The 15,732-nt window shown below is 47.8% G+C and overlaps 1 protein-coding gene and 1 long non-coding RNA gene across 6 annotated transcripts in view; one reads left to right on the forward strand and one right to left on the reverse strand.

The window, feature by feature from the left end:
• IFT43 (intraflagellar transport 43) overlaps positions 1–14,920 on the reverse strand; it is a 48,241-nt gene extending 33,321 nt beyond the window's left edge. Inside the window, exons 1-4 of one of the 5 annotated variants that reach the window (XM_084519589.1) lie at positions 14,772–14,920; positions 14,203–14,353; positions 11,777–11,866; positions 5,359–5,388 (exon numbers count right to left, since the gene is read on the reverse strand). In XM_084519589.1, the coding sequence (XP_084375715.1) occupies positions 5,359–5,388; positions 11,777–11,866; positions 14,203–14,353; positions 14,772–14,877 (377 nt within the window). In that variant the 5' untranslated portion in view covers positions 14,878–14,920. Of the gene's footprint in view, positions 1–5,358; positions 5,389–11,776; positions 11,867–11,950; positions 12,022–14,202; positions 14,354–14,771 lie in introns of those variants that run through there. The other 4 variants (XM_084519590.1, XM_084519591.1, XM_084519592.1 and 1 more) reach the window with 4 other exon arrangements.
• Positions 2,303–5,064, forward strand: LOC311436962. Its single transcript, XR_014693185.1, has 2 exons — positions 2,303–2,440; positions 3,829–5,064. It is a non-coding gene; the product is annotated as an uncharacterized lncRNA (long non-coding RNA).
• Positions 14,921–15,732: the final 812 nt, after the last annotated feature.

The raw sequence follows: 15,732 nt of genomic DNA on the forward strand, positions 1-15,732 counted from the left end.
CACAAACAAGCCTGATTAATTAGTTTTGACTGTCGCCAGTTAAGGAGCTGTAAGTCAAATAGCTTCTAAGCAGCTACATAACACTCACAATCCACACAGATCTCAGAGCACAAATGATATCAAAAAGGGTTCAATTCCCAGATCCAGGCAAGCCTAGTTTTTTTTGCAAAGAGCAGCCCATCTTTGCTAACCCTCTTTATCACATCCACAGACAGCAGAAATAACACATCTGATTGTGATGAATCCCCTCTAAGGACTTCTGCATGTCTTAAATGCCTAGTAGAAAACACTGGATTTTCATTTCTTCCACGATGTGTCATTCTTCTTAGTCACTGACCTTCCTTTATAAGGGAAACTGCTACTGAGATGTAAACAGTTCTTGGGGGGCTTCAAATATTCTCCATCATCCACCACAACAGGTAAAGGAGAAGCTCTCGACAATTGTCAAGAATTTCTTCCCTAAAATAATAGCTAATTAGTCCATTTACATGTATACCTGCTAAGAAATTGTCATAGTGCAGCATTCAACACCTTGACCTGCCTCAAGAGTCATTGCTCTTTCCTGCATGAAACCACCACAGCGTCACACCACAATCTGATTCTGTGACGGGGATCTCCAGGTGGAAATCCCTCAAAACCCACAGTTACAGGGCTATGCCCCTTCTGTCCCCCCTAGATGGAAATATCTCTCACCCAATTTGCTCCTACCTTGTGCTACCTACTAAGAGAAACGTCCCCATCCATCTACACCACTCCTTTTGCTCCTTTGCTTCCTTCAGGTGGGTCTGGGAGAACTCAAACCATGACATAAATGTGTGGAAAGAAAAGGAAAAGCTTTCCATAAAATTATTTCCTATGCAATTGTCAGGGTCTGTCCCTAATCCACATCAAGGTAGCCAAGCAGGAAGGACACGACTAGAAAGGCTGGGAAACACGGCTGACCAGAAATGCTATTTCAGTAGATGTCATCAGAAGGGTAGCAGATAACCTCAGCAAGCTGAAAATAACTGCCCTGCCGGCCAGCCGCTTGGGGTGCACGGGAGAGAGGCAGCGCAAGGCCTTGGGGAGCTCCAGGCCACACAGTGCTGGGGCTCACACTGGGGAAGTTGGCCTAATTAGGGAACAAAAGTTCAGCTGCATTTTTGAGATTCCTCCTGGAGAATCTGGCCAACTTCCAGCTGAGCGGTCCCCGGGAACAGGCTCGGAGTCCGGCATTTCTACAAGCAACCAGAAGACCACTGGAAAAAAATAAAATAAAAAAGGAAAAGAAAAGACGCAATCCCTATATAAAGGAAGCAGGTAAAAAAGCCAATGCTTGCTTGGATGCCGGTTCCCATCAGTGGAGGGTGTTTAGCAACAAAATCCAAACAGGGGACAGAGACTCTTGGACACGGAGGGACAAATTCAGCCCAGCCCAGGACAAACATGCAAAAATGGCATTCAAAACGTGCACCAGCTACAGGAAAATGTGCCTCAGAGAGCCCTCCCAGGTTCCCAGAAAGGCCTGTCACTTCAACAGCTACCTACTGCCAGTCCCCCCGCTCCCAATTGCATGCCTAAGAAGGCAAACCCTGGCAACAAACCATACAGAGAAAGTAGCTATTCCCTGGTGAGAGCTGCTCTACAAGCTGAAGATCACAAGAGAGAACAGGATGCAAGAGAAAACACAGTAAGACTGCAACGTCTTTGGGATGTGAACTTCTTGTCCACCATTCCCTAGATCTTACTGCCATGTGAGCCATGGATCCCAAAAGGGCTACAAGACTGTGTTACAATTATCCAGGTCCTCTTAGGTAACGAACTCTCTGACTAGTGGCTGGACAGTGCCTATTTTTGCATAAATAACGTCCCCCAGTGAACACACAGCTGAGTGTCGGGCTCCTCCATCCCACATCCTAAAGCCATACGCAGGAAATGTGGGGAAGATCACCCGGGGAGCGGCTGCTAGGCAGATTGAGACCAGACCAGACAAAGCAATGAGCGTTCGGAGCTGGGTGCCAACCACTGTGCGGGGGTAAGAACTGGGTCAGGAAAATACCGCTCTGATTAAAGGCCCTGATCATACAAAGCCCAAGGCCATGTCTACACCACAGGTGCAGACACACCTGCAAGCAGGGGCCCTGTGAGTCAGCTCCAGTCTGGAAAGTCTCTGGCTTGAGTTGCTGCTGGTAACCACGCTTGTACCACCCTGCAGCACTGCCCAGCTGGTGCAGGTTGCTTCTCACCAGGGGACCCGTGCCCTCTGCCCCGTGTTTTACAATGCAAACACACAAACCTCACCAAATAAGCCCACCACTGGCTTCACACTTCAGGGACTTAAATAGCTGATAACTGTTCTTCCAACTCATTGAAAACATTTGTTCCTGACATGTCTTCTTCACCTAAAAAGCAACCGCTGGGACCTACAGCTACAGAAGGACTTCACTGCCCCTCCGGAAAGGTCAGATTCTCAAATTCTCTTTGCAATTGTTGCTTTAAAGTATGTCATTGCTCAAACTTTGAGAGATAAAGAGCCACAGATGTCAGCATCCACCTAGATATGGGTCAGAAATCAGGTGTTCTCCCTGCCATAGCCCATGAAACACCTCAAGGCTACCTACGGCATGCCTGCCAAAACAGAACTACAGAGCAAAGTCCCAGCTGGATTCACTAGGACTAAACCAGATGTCTCCCTGCTCAAATGTTGTTACCTTGAGATTAGAAAGTCCTTGCCTGTGTCCCAAAACTTTTCTCAGTTCCCTTCTGCAAAGCAGAGCAGCTTCAAGAGAAGGGCCTGAGAGCCTGCTCAGACCAGAGCAGCTCACAGCTTTGTCATTAGACATCATATTCTCTAGGGAAGTGGGAAACATGGGTTTTAGACACACTGCAGTCCCCAGTCACTCTTTACCACCTTAACAGATCCATGGTCCCATCCTGACATTGCCTACATACTGCACAGTGTGGGGACCTAAATGGGCTAAAATAGTGGATTTTGCTGTTAGGGTTAGGGATCTAAATCCCTCCGTGGATCTGTGTTCAGGGAATCCCCACTGTTTTCCTGCACCAAGTTCTATTCCTCCTTTCAGGCAGGAGCTAAAGTAAACTGGAGAAGGGACTTCTCAAAGGCCCCGGAGCAAATCTGTGGCAAAGCCAGGAAGAGAACCCAACAAAAATCTTGGCTCCCAGTCATGTTCGTACTCCTCCTGCTTATTCTGCCTCTGCAAATTAACTGAGATATTAGGATACACCCTTTATTATACCATTGATCAGCCTTACAGCCTTTGGCTAAATGTCCCAGGCAGCTTGGAAGGTGCAGCCAAATGAGTGATTCAGCTGGCAAAAATTCAGATGCAAGATGAGTGGTTTGCCAGGGGATGCAAACTGAGTCTCAGAGCAGGCAGATGGCTGGAGGGCAGGACTTCAGCAGGTACGTTCCCATCAACGGCACAGATGGGGCTGCTGGCTGCTATTCGGGCAGCCACAAACTATCTTCACAGCAGCAAGAGGAAAGGGACCAAATCCAGGAAGAGTTCAGATTGTAACACTCAGCACAGCCCAAAGGGAGTTCAGGAAAGGGTTGCATGAGCCATCAGGGGGACAAAGGGGCCAACCTCGGACAGATGATTCAAGAAGCCAAGTATTTCAGCTTGGCCAGGCAATGACTAAGGGAGGGATATACTGCAACTAAACAAGTTCTGGATCACACTTTTTTATTATAAAGTTCCACTAATAATTGGTTCGGAAGGGGCTTGCGATACAATTAATAGAAGTTAGTAAGCATTTTAAAGTCATAAGTATTAAAAGTTACAAGTTTGAGTGCTCTGTTAACCATTTTGTTACCCTTCACAGGCACTTACAAATGAAAAAATACTTTGAAGTGTGACTGTGCTGCTGAAGAGCATAAGTCTGAATAAAGGGTGCAGGAATTATTCAGACAGGAGGGGTTTCAAAGAGGAGATCACCTCATACCAAGGAAAATCTCCTTCCCAGGAACCATTGCACAACATCCGTGAAGCAACAACAATTGCTCATGCAGAAGTCACATCAGTTTAATTGTTTTGAAGAAATTTAGCAGCCAGGAGGAAGAAGATACCTGCAGCATGTGACCAGGCACCACCCAGACTTCAGGAATCAATGAATTAGGACAAGGTGAAATTAGTTCCAATGAAATGGCTGTAAGGACTGGTGAGGTAAAAAAATTTAAAAAAAGAAAGTTTAGGTCAAAATTTGGAAAAAAATAGGAAAAAAATCTACTGGGTAACCAGTCCCCAAAACTAGACCCATCCACAGGAGGTCTGTTTGTCTGATAAATGGAGAACTGCTCAAGATATAGTTGTGAACCATCCATCACTGATTAACAAACTCAGTGGATCTTTCTTACGGAGTCATCTCTGGCACTACCAAGAGAATCTGAATAGTCTTAACTCCTTGCAATAAGCATACCCCACTGAGGCCAGAAATAATGGATGGTTGGTACAGGTTTCTTTTCTGGGTTTTAAACTTCACAAATGGATCTAGTACACTACTACTGCAGGGCTGGTGCTTCAGCAGAAGGAATCAGTGTATGGGAAAGGATGCTTTAATTATCTAACATATAAAGAGAGCTACTCTAGCCAGGAAAATTCAGCAACACCAATTCCATCCCTCAGAAGAGTGCAAGACTATTAGCATAGAGAATTTAATAGAAACAGGTATTAGTTTGCAGCTCATTCTGAACAGCACCACCTTGTCTCCTAATGCCAAATGAATGCCGAGATGTATTTTAGCTTTGCTGTGTGATGAGAAAGAAGGAGTGTATTCCTTTCCTCGGTATAGCGGGAGGTAGTAAGAAGCACTATGCTATCCCACTAACCACAGCTATAAGCATTCCAGAGCAGGTACAGTAAAAAGGAAAGACTCACAGGAAATAGACAAGCACACATCCCTGTTACTACCAGCTGGCCTTCTCCTCTGGGGCACCAGCAGGACTCCATAATCCCTTAAGACAAGTTTTTGTGTTATGGGAGCAAGCTAAACATAGTGGACAGGGCACCTAGGTAGGCTCAGATAGGTTCTGTACTTCATTAGCTAATTGTTGCCCTGACTTTTAAATGAAAACAGAACATCTTTGCAGTGGCCACGTGTAGGTCTGTGACCTCAGTACAAGATGCAGCAGCTGATAATTATCTTTATAACAGCTGCTGTTAAAAACAAAAACAACGAGACTGTTAATAATAGGAACAGAAGATGCAGGAGAGGTACTGCATCTCAGGCATGATTTCGTCTTATTCTCCAGTGCTAGAGTCCCCTCTTAAAGTAATCTCCAGACACATGAATAGGTTGGTCCTACTAGTCCCCTTCAGAGGAGCCAGCATCTATCTAGAAAGCCTCTAGTCTTACACGGTCAACCTTTTCCTCAGGGTCTTCATCCTAGAAGGATAAGGAGGGAAGAAGAAAGAAAGAAGTTAAAAGGAAAAGCTACAAAACTCTACACAAAACAGTGTGGAAGATCGATGTGAATGGCTGTCCTGCAGCACACACTTTGCAACCTTCATCGCTTGAACAAAGTACAAAGTTGATCCCATTGTTGTAAGATTTTATATCCACAGTCATCTATACATATACAAACTGTAATACTACAAAGCACGCCTGTTTGACTGCAGAGGCAGGAAAGTCTGCCAGCAGTCATATCCTTGAAAGGAATATTAAAGAAGAAAAAAAAAAACTCAACTACAAATGAAAGTGAGGGGAGAACAAACTTAGTTCTAATAGCATGAGAAAACCCCAATTTTTCAGTCACATAGGATGCTAGAAAGGTTTGAATGGGCAGACACTGCAACCATGCCAGATCCCACAAAGGGTGCCAGACCAGTCATGCTGGGGTTATACACCACAGCAGGCTGCACCCCTATTTTCAGGAGCCACTGTTTCTCAGACCAAAGTCAGATCCTCCCCTGGGAGCAGGAGCTGTAGCCGTTAGCTTAAGTTAGCCTTAGCTGACAATAGCATTGTGTAAGTGCACGAACTTCAGTTAACCCCATTGTATAAGGGAGCAGCTTAGTTATGGGGCAGATGAGTAACTGCAGTAAAGCAGCCTGTTAATCACTGAGAAACTTGTGAGCTGGTTGAGAACATTTCTGAGGAGCAGACCACCAGAACCAGCAGCAGCAACCACTTGTTAGGCACCAAATACAAGGAGGAGGCAATTAAGAATCTGGTAATCTCCACACAATCCTAGAATAATAGCATTCAGAATCATTCAGGGCGAGACTATAACGTATCCCACAACCCTGCACCAGAACTACACACAGCATGGCTGGAATCACTATGCTAACCCAGCTTTCTTCTGGACTGCATCATCTCTCCTCTGGAACAGGGAAGTCATGTAATTTACAAATTCCACGTATCTCTGATTAAAGTGTTTTGGTATTTGAGTTCACTTGGTCTCTGTGCTGTCATTTGGTCCTACGGTCTTACTGTGACAAGAACAGAGGGAGGCTACATGCAGGTTAGGGCAGCAGGGGTACAGAAGTGTCTGTATCAGTGAGCAGTGAGTACCTAACTGGTAAAATCTGTCAGAACTGTGTATCTATCAACCAGGGACCCCTGATTTTCAGACCTGAGAGCCAAAAGTCTTCTGCAGGGCCCAACATGACCTAAACTTCTCTGGATGTACAGATCCCAGGCAGTACAGGACTTACAGTCACACGGAAGGAAATCCAGCTGGACAACACATGTTGAAAAAGCATTTAAATAAAAACATTTAAATAACCACCTATTTGAGCAATCTTCCATCTGGATTTCACCCTCAGCAACTGCTGTGTAGTTGTTTGTTCACTTGGGTTAGATAACCAGAGTGCTATTTAAATGCAGCTTGGATGTCAGCCTCAGGAACATGGCCAGAAGTCACTACCACGAATATCTGTAAGCTGGGTGGTAGAAATCCGAATAGCTTCTCTGCAAAAGTCACCTGTGGGAACATCCTTCCAACATGCAATGGAATCAGCTCGAGCTTTTGTCTGTCTGCATGAACCTTGACTATATTTTTGCAGCACAGAAATAGTCATTTTTAGCTATCACACACAGACCAGAACTGCATAAGCAGGCTTAAAGATATCAGGTAGGACAATAAGTGAAGAACATACTTCCAGGAGTGAGAGCACAGAGACTTTCCACAGGGCTTGGTGAAGCATGTGGAAGAAGCCCATCAGGGATCTTAGATGATTTTGAACAAACCCTGACATTAAGCGAAAGAGACCCTGTCCTACCTGTATGGAGATATTCTCAGCATAGCCTGGAAAACCCTCATCCTTTGGGCTGGTACACTGCCTGTTAAAAGCAGAGGATCTACAAAGTGCTGCCAGAGGGACATCAACAACACCATGTTGAATGCATAAGAGACAGAAACCCAAGGAAGTCTTGAACAAAGTCCCAAAAGAATCTCGTCACTGTAGGATAAAAAGAAAGCTGACTCTGGAAGCAGGATAATGTGAAAATCTTTTTGCATACTGATTTCTTATGGAACAACAAATAGTTCACTCTTGCTGAGAAGAGACACAGAAAAGGAAAAAATTGCTGATATAGTTAAATGAAATGGTTTTCCACTCAGCTTTCCAAATCAATCTCATCATGAGCTCCAAACCTGGCTGATCAACTTCTTTTGGTGGATGTCATCAAGCCAGCATTCAGGCTGTTGGACATAGTAACGCTAGAGCCAGGAAAAAGGTTTGACTTTTATTCTAGACAAGCGTCCAGAAGCCCTGGTAGAATGTGAGAGCAAAGATCTTCAATAGATCTCGTTATGTGATCTGCCCCTCCCATTATACAAATAACATGGCCAGCTTGAGTCTGTCTGATTTTGTCAGAAACACGATAGCATCAAGATGAGTGAAAAGTAACACAGCAAGCCAAGGGATGGGAAAGGCCTCCCGATGGAAAAATGGCTATATTACCCCTCTGAAAATGAATGTTTGAAATGCAGAGTTCTGGCATGCTGCTAGCAGATTTATCTCTAGGAATTCCCATTTACGGCATATTCCCCAGGGTGCCCAAGAAGTGCCTGCTAATTTGCCAAGGAGCTGTAAAGGCCAGGAACACGCACAGCCATTGTTGCAGAAGGATGCTGACTGCACCAATTACAGCAAATAATCATGTTCCTTCTTGCCTCTTGAAATAATACATAGCTGCAATGTTGTTTGTTAGTACTTGTACTTCTGAAAAGGCAGGAATGCTCTGCGTGTCACTGGCAGGCTATGAGCTTTCTGACACTGAGCTCTTTGAGGAGCCAGAGGTCTGAATTTGAAGGTAACACAGATGCTTTCCCACAGGAATGGGAATTATCAAATAGAGATTTGGGCAAAGGAACCATAGAGGTACCCCCACAGTTAAGGAATTTATTGTGGGAGAGTAAGCACCATATATATACAACAGACACTCAAAAGAGTTAAAAAATATCATATTTTTATATTTTTATAGGGGTTGGGGGACATATAGCCTGCTACAAGGTACAAGAGATTGCAGCTGTGCCCTAGAAAAAAGGTTTTCACAACACAATTGTGAAAGACAACAGACAGGTGATGAGATGTACCGTTGTTTGGGGTCTCTTTTGGAAGAGAGTCCAGGTCAACAAGAAATCAGCAGTAATCCGATAAGATCTACACTCCAAGTCAGAAGATTTGCATATTGACTTGAAAACAAAGATCTTTTTAATTATGTTAAATGAGTTGTTCACACCTCAAAGTGATTTCCTTGTAATAAACTCAAATGTTGAAATGCAGATAGACAGACAGGTACTTTCTGCTTCCTTCAAGCAAGCTGCTCTGACTGGAAAACACATCCAGGATGGTTCTCACTGTCAAGGAAAGACCAGAACATTAAGATAAATGAGATGTTCATATTAAAAGCTTGAGCTAAGTGGAAGCTGAGTGGATTGGCATGAAAATATAAAAAAAGAAGTCAAGATGAATACTAAAACAGTTTTAAAACCTTGAGGAACCACCAAGAACTGAATCACTATCCTGAATGTGAAACTGCCCATGAAGGTGTCAATAGGCAAAGGTTTAGGACAAATCTCTTTGTTTTCAAAATCACTAATAGGAATAAAAACTCCTGTTATTAAATTATTTACTGGCCACTATTGCCAGTTCTAGTAAAAAGTATGGGTTTTATTTATTTATTTTGAGTTTCTTTTGGGAAGGTTCCTTGAAAGGGTTTCAGGATAACTGCATGAGATGTCCATTGTAACGACTGCCCCCACCAGTTGGAGGCAAGCCAAGGCCAAGCTTCCAGAAAAGTGAAAGGTGACTGCCAACCTAGGGTGAAGGAAAATGCAAGCTTAGATCTATTAAATGCTCGTTTTGATATCAAATATGACCGTGTATGAAAGGCCTCCAATTCTGAAGCAAAGGAAAAGGCTGAGGTTTATACATAGTAGATTTTGTCTCTTCTCCAGTAGCTCCAAGGTTTCCAGTTAACAGCAACACTTCGCAACAAAGAGCTGTCTGAAGGGAGAATATTGACACAAACATTTCTTCCTGGTGGTTAAGATCCAGTAATAACATATTTGAATCGTTTAAGGCGTGGAAGGCCTCACCCTTCTGCTGCTGAAATGCTCACTGCCTTTGGTCAGAAGATTCTAACTATTTCTTAGTCCTCTCCAGGGATGCCCAGGGACTGGAGCTGTTATGATCTCTTCACAGCTATTAGGATGGCTGTGATGTGAGACGCACCAAGTACAACTGCAGTACGGTACAGTCAGTCAGTACCCCTACAACACGCCTTGGTCACTTTCTAACCACGGAATCAGTCCATAAATGAGGATGGGCAGTTCCAGCAGAGAACAACCTGACAGTGAGCTGCCTTCATCTGGAGGTTAACCAAGATTAACACCCACGTGCAGCACCAGCTATTTTTTTCAAGCCTTTCTTTACCTATGGGCCCCATTGCTATTTTGATTTTTAAATTACAAAAGATCCTACTACTAGGTGTGGATAAAGAGCTCCATTTGCTTTGCACAGACCTGACATTTCCTATCAGGTCTTTCCAGCGCTGCAAGGACAGATGGAAGAAAGCACAGGTGAAACCATCTGCTGTTAGGGTCCCTGTGTGCCTTGCTTAACAGGAGTTTCACGGGGCTCACTGATGAAGCACAGAGCCTGACCAGGGGAACACCTGAACTTTTGCGAAGGTATACTCAACTTCTTACGATGCAGGAGCTAAAATTTTAGAATAATTTCTGCTAGTCACATGAAACAGCCAGGACGAGGCTGGGCGTCACATCTAGGCAAGTATCAGTTATTCCACTTACTGTGAGCGCTCTTCCTCATTCTCTAGTACCCACAACTGTGCCAAAAGGAGTTGGTTTGGTTTGCCTGTAGAAAGGGATTTAACCCCAGAAACCAGAGCACTCCATTTTTGCTAACATGGCAGAGAACTGCTAAATCAAAGAGGATGCACTCTGCAGAGTTTAGGTGACCTCTGAGCATGGGCCTTTCACTCCTTCCAGAAGCTCCCTCACAGAGTTCCTCCTGAGCTCCTAAATATAACCGGGGAAGAAGAGTGCATAGGTGGGAGGAGATGATTCTCTGTTAGGCCTATTAAAAGAGAAAACAGCATACTCTCTCCAGTGGGGAATAAAAAAAGCTACATGAGGTGTAATTGTAAGAGGAGCTGTAACAGTGTGTTTTCAGCAGAATAGAAGGGACTCCAGGGAAACAACCCCTAGAAACACATTTTGGCACAGATGACCGGGATGCAGCTACTCAAAGTGAGAGTTTTGTCATGCCACAGAGTATCAGAGCAGTAGCCACTCCTAAGACAGATTGTCCCAGGGCTGCCAGCACAGAAGCTTCAAGTACAGTTGGTGCCAGGGTAGTCAGCAGGACAAAGTGGTTTTGCAGTTCAAAGAAACCAACGATGCAATATGTTGGAGAACACCGCTGGTATTGCAAAAAGCTGAGGATTATCTCGTTTAAACAAATGCCACTGCCAACGTGCTGGAAGTCTGATGACCCTTTTATCCATGTGAAGGTGTAAGGGAAAACGTCTGAACGCCATTTCCTGACAGATAGATGCTCCTTTCAGCAGGAGATGCCTGTGGAGAGCAACAGAGAGCAAACTTCCAGGGTTTAAGGATTCTGCAATATTAAGCAAGAAAGTGAATCAAAAGGGTTCAGATCTTATCTTTCTGGGTATTGTAGAATGTTGCTTCACCCTCCTGTGAAAGAGGGGTTCTTTACAGCCTGCTGTTTTCCAAAGCAGCACTGACAGAACAGAACCTGAACGCAAGTCTTTCTCCAGAGCCAAGCGGGAACTGAGTTTGCACATGACTGCCCATGAGACAAAGTCTCACACTGCAAAGCTGTCTCCTAGCATGACCTTTGTGGCTGTGCATGGATGGAAGAAGCAATGTTGCTGTACAAACCTGATGGTGACCACCAGGAGCTGTACTCTGCCTCTAGCAAAAGCGAAGTTCAAAGGAAAGGCATCTGCTCACCTGCACTCTGCCTTGCTACCACGGATGGTGGCAAAAGTGGTAACAAAGCAATCACCCTGCTCTTATTTTGATACCCGTGGGAGATACGTAGGGGATGGAGAGGCCCCAGGGCTGCTTGGTACAACTCTCCATGCATCTGAGAAACCACAGCCGCAGGGAAGAGCCTGTGTGGAAGGCGGCAGGGGGAAAGGGGCAGGGCAGCCTCTTGGGTGCTGACTCTTCGGATAAACTCCAGCGGGCAGAGCACCCCGTGGGGGAGCCTCTCCGTGGGGACGGGTCCGGGCCGGCAGACACCCCCAGCTCCCCCGGCAGGAGGACACCCACCTCTCCGGCAGACGCAGAGGAGGAATTCTTCCTGCTGCCGCTCTCAGCGGGGGGGAGGTCCTGGCGTGCCCGGCGGCCCATCCTCGGCACCTGCGGCAGAGAGGGGAGGAGCACACGGTTACCGACGGGGCAGCTCCGGCCGAAGGGGCCGCTCCCAGCCCCGGCCCCGCTCACCCCCGGCCGGCGCGGGGCCGCCGCCCGCTGCCGCTCGGCCTCCATCCGCCGCCGCCGCCGCCGCCGCCGGGGTTTCCGGCCCGGCCCGGCCCGCCCCGCCCCGCCGGCCTCCCACCGGCCTCCAACCGGCACCGCGGCACCGCAGCCGGCTCTGTGAAATCGTCATCTTCCAGATGTTCGGCTCTTCTTTTTCGATTATACGGGTTCGGGTGCCCATCGGTGGAGTGGGCGCTGCTCCCCCAGCCCCGTGTTTCACCGCACGCGTCTCCCATCCACTCCTCCAAAGAGCTGGGGCTGTGCAGATGCAAGGAGAGGGAAGGGACTGCAGCCCCGGGTCGCACGAGAAACTGTGGGATGTCTGAGTGAAAGCGTGCCATCACAACTGGCTTCTTGCTCAGCAAATAGCACCTGAAGAGCGTGACTGTACCCACAGCAACGTCTGCTAAAGCAGCAGGCCCTGGGCAGTTGGGACCCCAAACTGGTGGCTGGTGGGGTGCTGCTACCAGAGGAAGGGCAGGAACAGAGAATGCTGCTGCCTCGAGCTGACAGATCACAAAACAGCAGGACCCAGGAGTTGGCTCATCCCGAATTGTCCCTTCCCAGCCCTCTCCTCGTGATCTCTCCCGGGTCCTCAGCCCAGCCATGACCCCAGCAGCACACCCCAGCCCCTCCCAGAGACACGGGGTGCTGCCCACTGCAGGGACACCAGCCTCAGGCTGACTGAAGGAGGGTGACAGAAGCAGTCAACATGCGGGAAAGAAAACAACTGAGCAGTAGCAGAACTGAGCCTTGCCCCAGAACTTTGACTTGTGACTTCAGAAATCCTCCCTGGGAGAGAAGAGCAGATATGTAGAAAGAATGAAGCCTAAAATCCGTCCTGCCCTGCTCCTCTCCGTGTTCCCACACAGACACATCCACTCCTCAGAATGGGCTTTGTCACCCACACTGATATGTTTTTGCCTGCTTGGGGGAGACAACAGAGGAGAAAGAGTTTTCATCCCTCATTCTGTGCTGTGGTTAAAATGGGTCTTGCTTGCTTTAAATGTTGGCGTCACTCATTCTGAGCAGCATAATTTTCCCCTGTGTTTGATCCTGGCCCTAGACCAACCCCTACTCAATCAAGAAGGAGAAAGAATGAACAGGACAAACCTCTGTTCCTTCCGTGGCTGTCTAAAACCACCTTCTGCACTTGCTTTTTGTTCAGCTTAGGTCTGCGGTGGCTGGGTTTCTCTTTTCCAGTGTATTCTCAACTCTCACCCTGCCTTACTTGTTCGGTTTTGACCCCGCTATAAATCAAAGTGCAGCCACCCCCTCTGCTCTGAACAGCAAGAACTACGTAAGCATTCCTTTCACATACAAGTTCTCACACCTAAGCATGGACTCCATCCATCTGGTTTCAACCCAAATCCAATCACACAGAATAGGACTAACAGAGTCCCCCGCTAGCACCGTTTGCTGTTGATTACTTCTTGACTGGACCTATGAATAGAGCTTGTGTCTAGTCCTCCTTCTGCCTAAGAGAAAGCCTGGAGAGCCTGGGAAAGCAATCACGCCTGAGCATTGCCACATGCTTCTGGTCCTAGACCACTTTTAAAGCAAGTGCACACACGTACAGTTAAAGCTAGAGCCATGGTGGAAAGCCCACATGGTAGCACTACAGTGGGAGCGAACAATGACAACCTTATTCAGAGCAGCTAAAGGTTTTGTCAAGCAGCTCGCAGTCAGCTGCAGAATTTATGGGATGCAGGGCACCTCTAGGAGCAAGCAGTGACACAGAGTGCTTCACCTTTCTTCCTCACCCTTCGCACAAGGCGGCTGGCCAGACCAGGTTTTGGCACAGGACAGTTCACCCTAAATGTTAAGCTCCCACTGGGAAGCAAAGAGCCAAGCAAACGGTAGCTTGCTCCACCCTAGCACCACCCTAGCAGCTCCAAGCACCTCACTTTGATTTTTTTTTTTTTGCATTTTTTTCTCTAAGCACTTGAAAATATGTACTCCATCTCTTAGGGTTTTTGGTGGAGGGGAAAAACTATGAATATTCTGTTACTCACACAGGTTCTGGGCCAGTATTTCCTACCATTGTGAAGCTTCAAAAATGAGATTCCTCCCTCTGAAAGGAGAGAAAAGGCCCACGCTTTCACCTGTCCTGATCTCCACGAGAACAGCCGGTGTTTGAGTTACATCAGCCCCAGCTCAGACTGACAAACCCCCGGCAGGGTTGCCAAGTGTGAAATATTTCCTCCGATACTCACATGCTCGGTAGCCCTGTCAGGCTCTCCCTCAGCCCAGCTGGATCCCAGCACGTCCAAGATGTGCAAACTGTTGGCGATTGCTCTTTGCAGCCACCAGCAGTGGTTCCAGCATGTGTCAGACCATGGAGCTTCTTTTCCACCTCCTCACAACCTACAAAGACCAACACACCGAGCGGGAAGTGAGCGGCCTGATACTGGAACCGGCACTGCTCCCACATCCTTCTTCTGTGCTACTGTTCCCAAGCAGTAAGACCCCACTGTCAATCCGCAACGGCAAAGTCAGCTCGCGGCCATTAGCAGCATAATCTTGCATTTTCTGCTATTGAATGTCATCCCATTTTTTCCATCTCAGCCATCAGAGTTACCCACCCTCTCCTATAGGATATAACAGTCCTCCCCTGTATTGACAAAGCCTCCCGACTTTGGACAAACAGCCAATTTCATTAGCACATTCATTTCAGCGTGCCAAGATCATTAATGAAAACTGGGCCCAGGACCAGCCATTGGGGAGCTCCTTTCATAATCTCTTATAATTCCTGCACTTATCTCCATCTTAACTAATAACTCACCATGTGGCACTGGAGCAAATGGATTGCTGCAGTGCAAAGCAATCAGTTCTACCGCATTTAGCAAAGTAACGCGTTGGATAGAGGAGTTCCCAGAGTGGAGAAGCATCCAGAATTCATCTCAGAACCATCTCATGAGGGCTAGAAACTTCCATCCCCATCCCCATCCCGCGGACTGTTAATGGCAGTGCTCATTTGCAGTCTTGGTTTGCCTGCAGTCACTTTGGAGCCACCAGACCTTGTTCCACCTTCATCTGCTCGGTCGTCTGAGGAACTGTCTTCCCAAATTGACCTTCCCCAAAGCCCAGACAAGCCATGTCCAGCTCGCCCTTCAGTCTCCTCTCTGAAGGGTCACACAGCCTGCATTCCTCAGGGAGAGCTGCTCAAATCCAGCGCTCCCAGCCACCCCGTGGATTTCCACCGCACCTCTTCCACACTCAGTGTCTCCACCCAGAGCTGTGCTCCCCCCACAGCAGGACCCCAGGCATGTCCTGGTGTTTCCAGCCCCGCACCCTCACAACTCACCACCCAGCTTCTTTGGGAAGGCAGCCAGTGGGCACGAAGCCCCTGACCCACCCCAAATCCCCAGACCCCTCATCCCCAGGAGGTCCCCAAGCGAAGGCCCGGCCAAGGGACACATCCCACCTCCCGGAGAGGCCCCGTGGACCCGGGACAGGGGACAGATGATGTCTCTGGGCAGCCTCAGGGTGGGCAGGGGGCCAACATTTTGTCTCCTGGCCCCCTTCGGAGGGCGGCGGGGCAGGTGCTGGGGGCTGCCACCCCCGGGCAAGACGCCGCACCGGGGAGCTAGGGGGGGCGCTTTCGGCCGCTTTTCCCTCGGTTAACGGGAGCGGCGCCCCCGGGGACCACCGCGAAGGGCTCGGCCCGGCCGCTCCCCGCCCGGCTCCAGCGGGGGGCGCCCGAGCTCCGCCGCCGCGGCTTCTGCGGCGGCCACGTCGGAGGG

This window comes from Aythya ferina, assembly GCF_964211825.1.
Source record: "Aythya ferina genome assembly, chromosome: 5".
NCBI classification, from domain to species: Eukaryota; Metazoa; Chordata; class Aves; order Anseriformes; family Anatidae; genus Aythya; species Aythya ferina.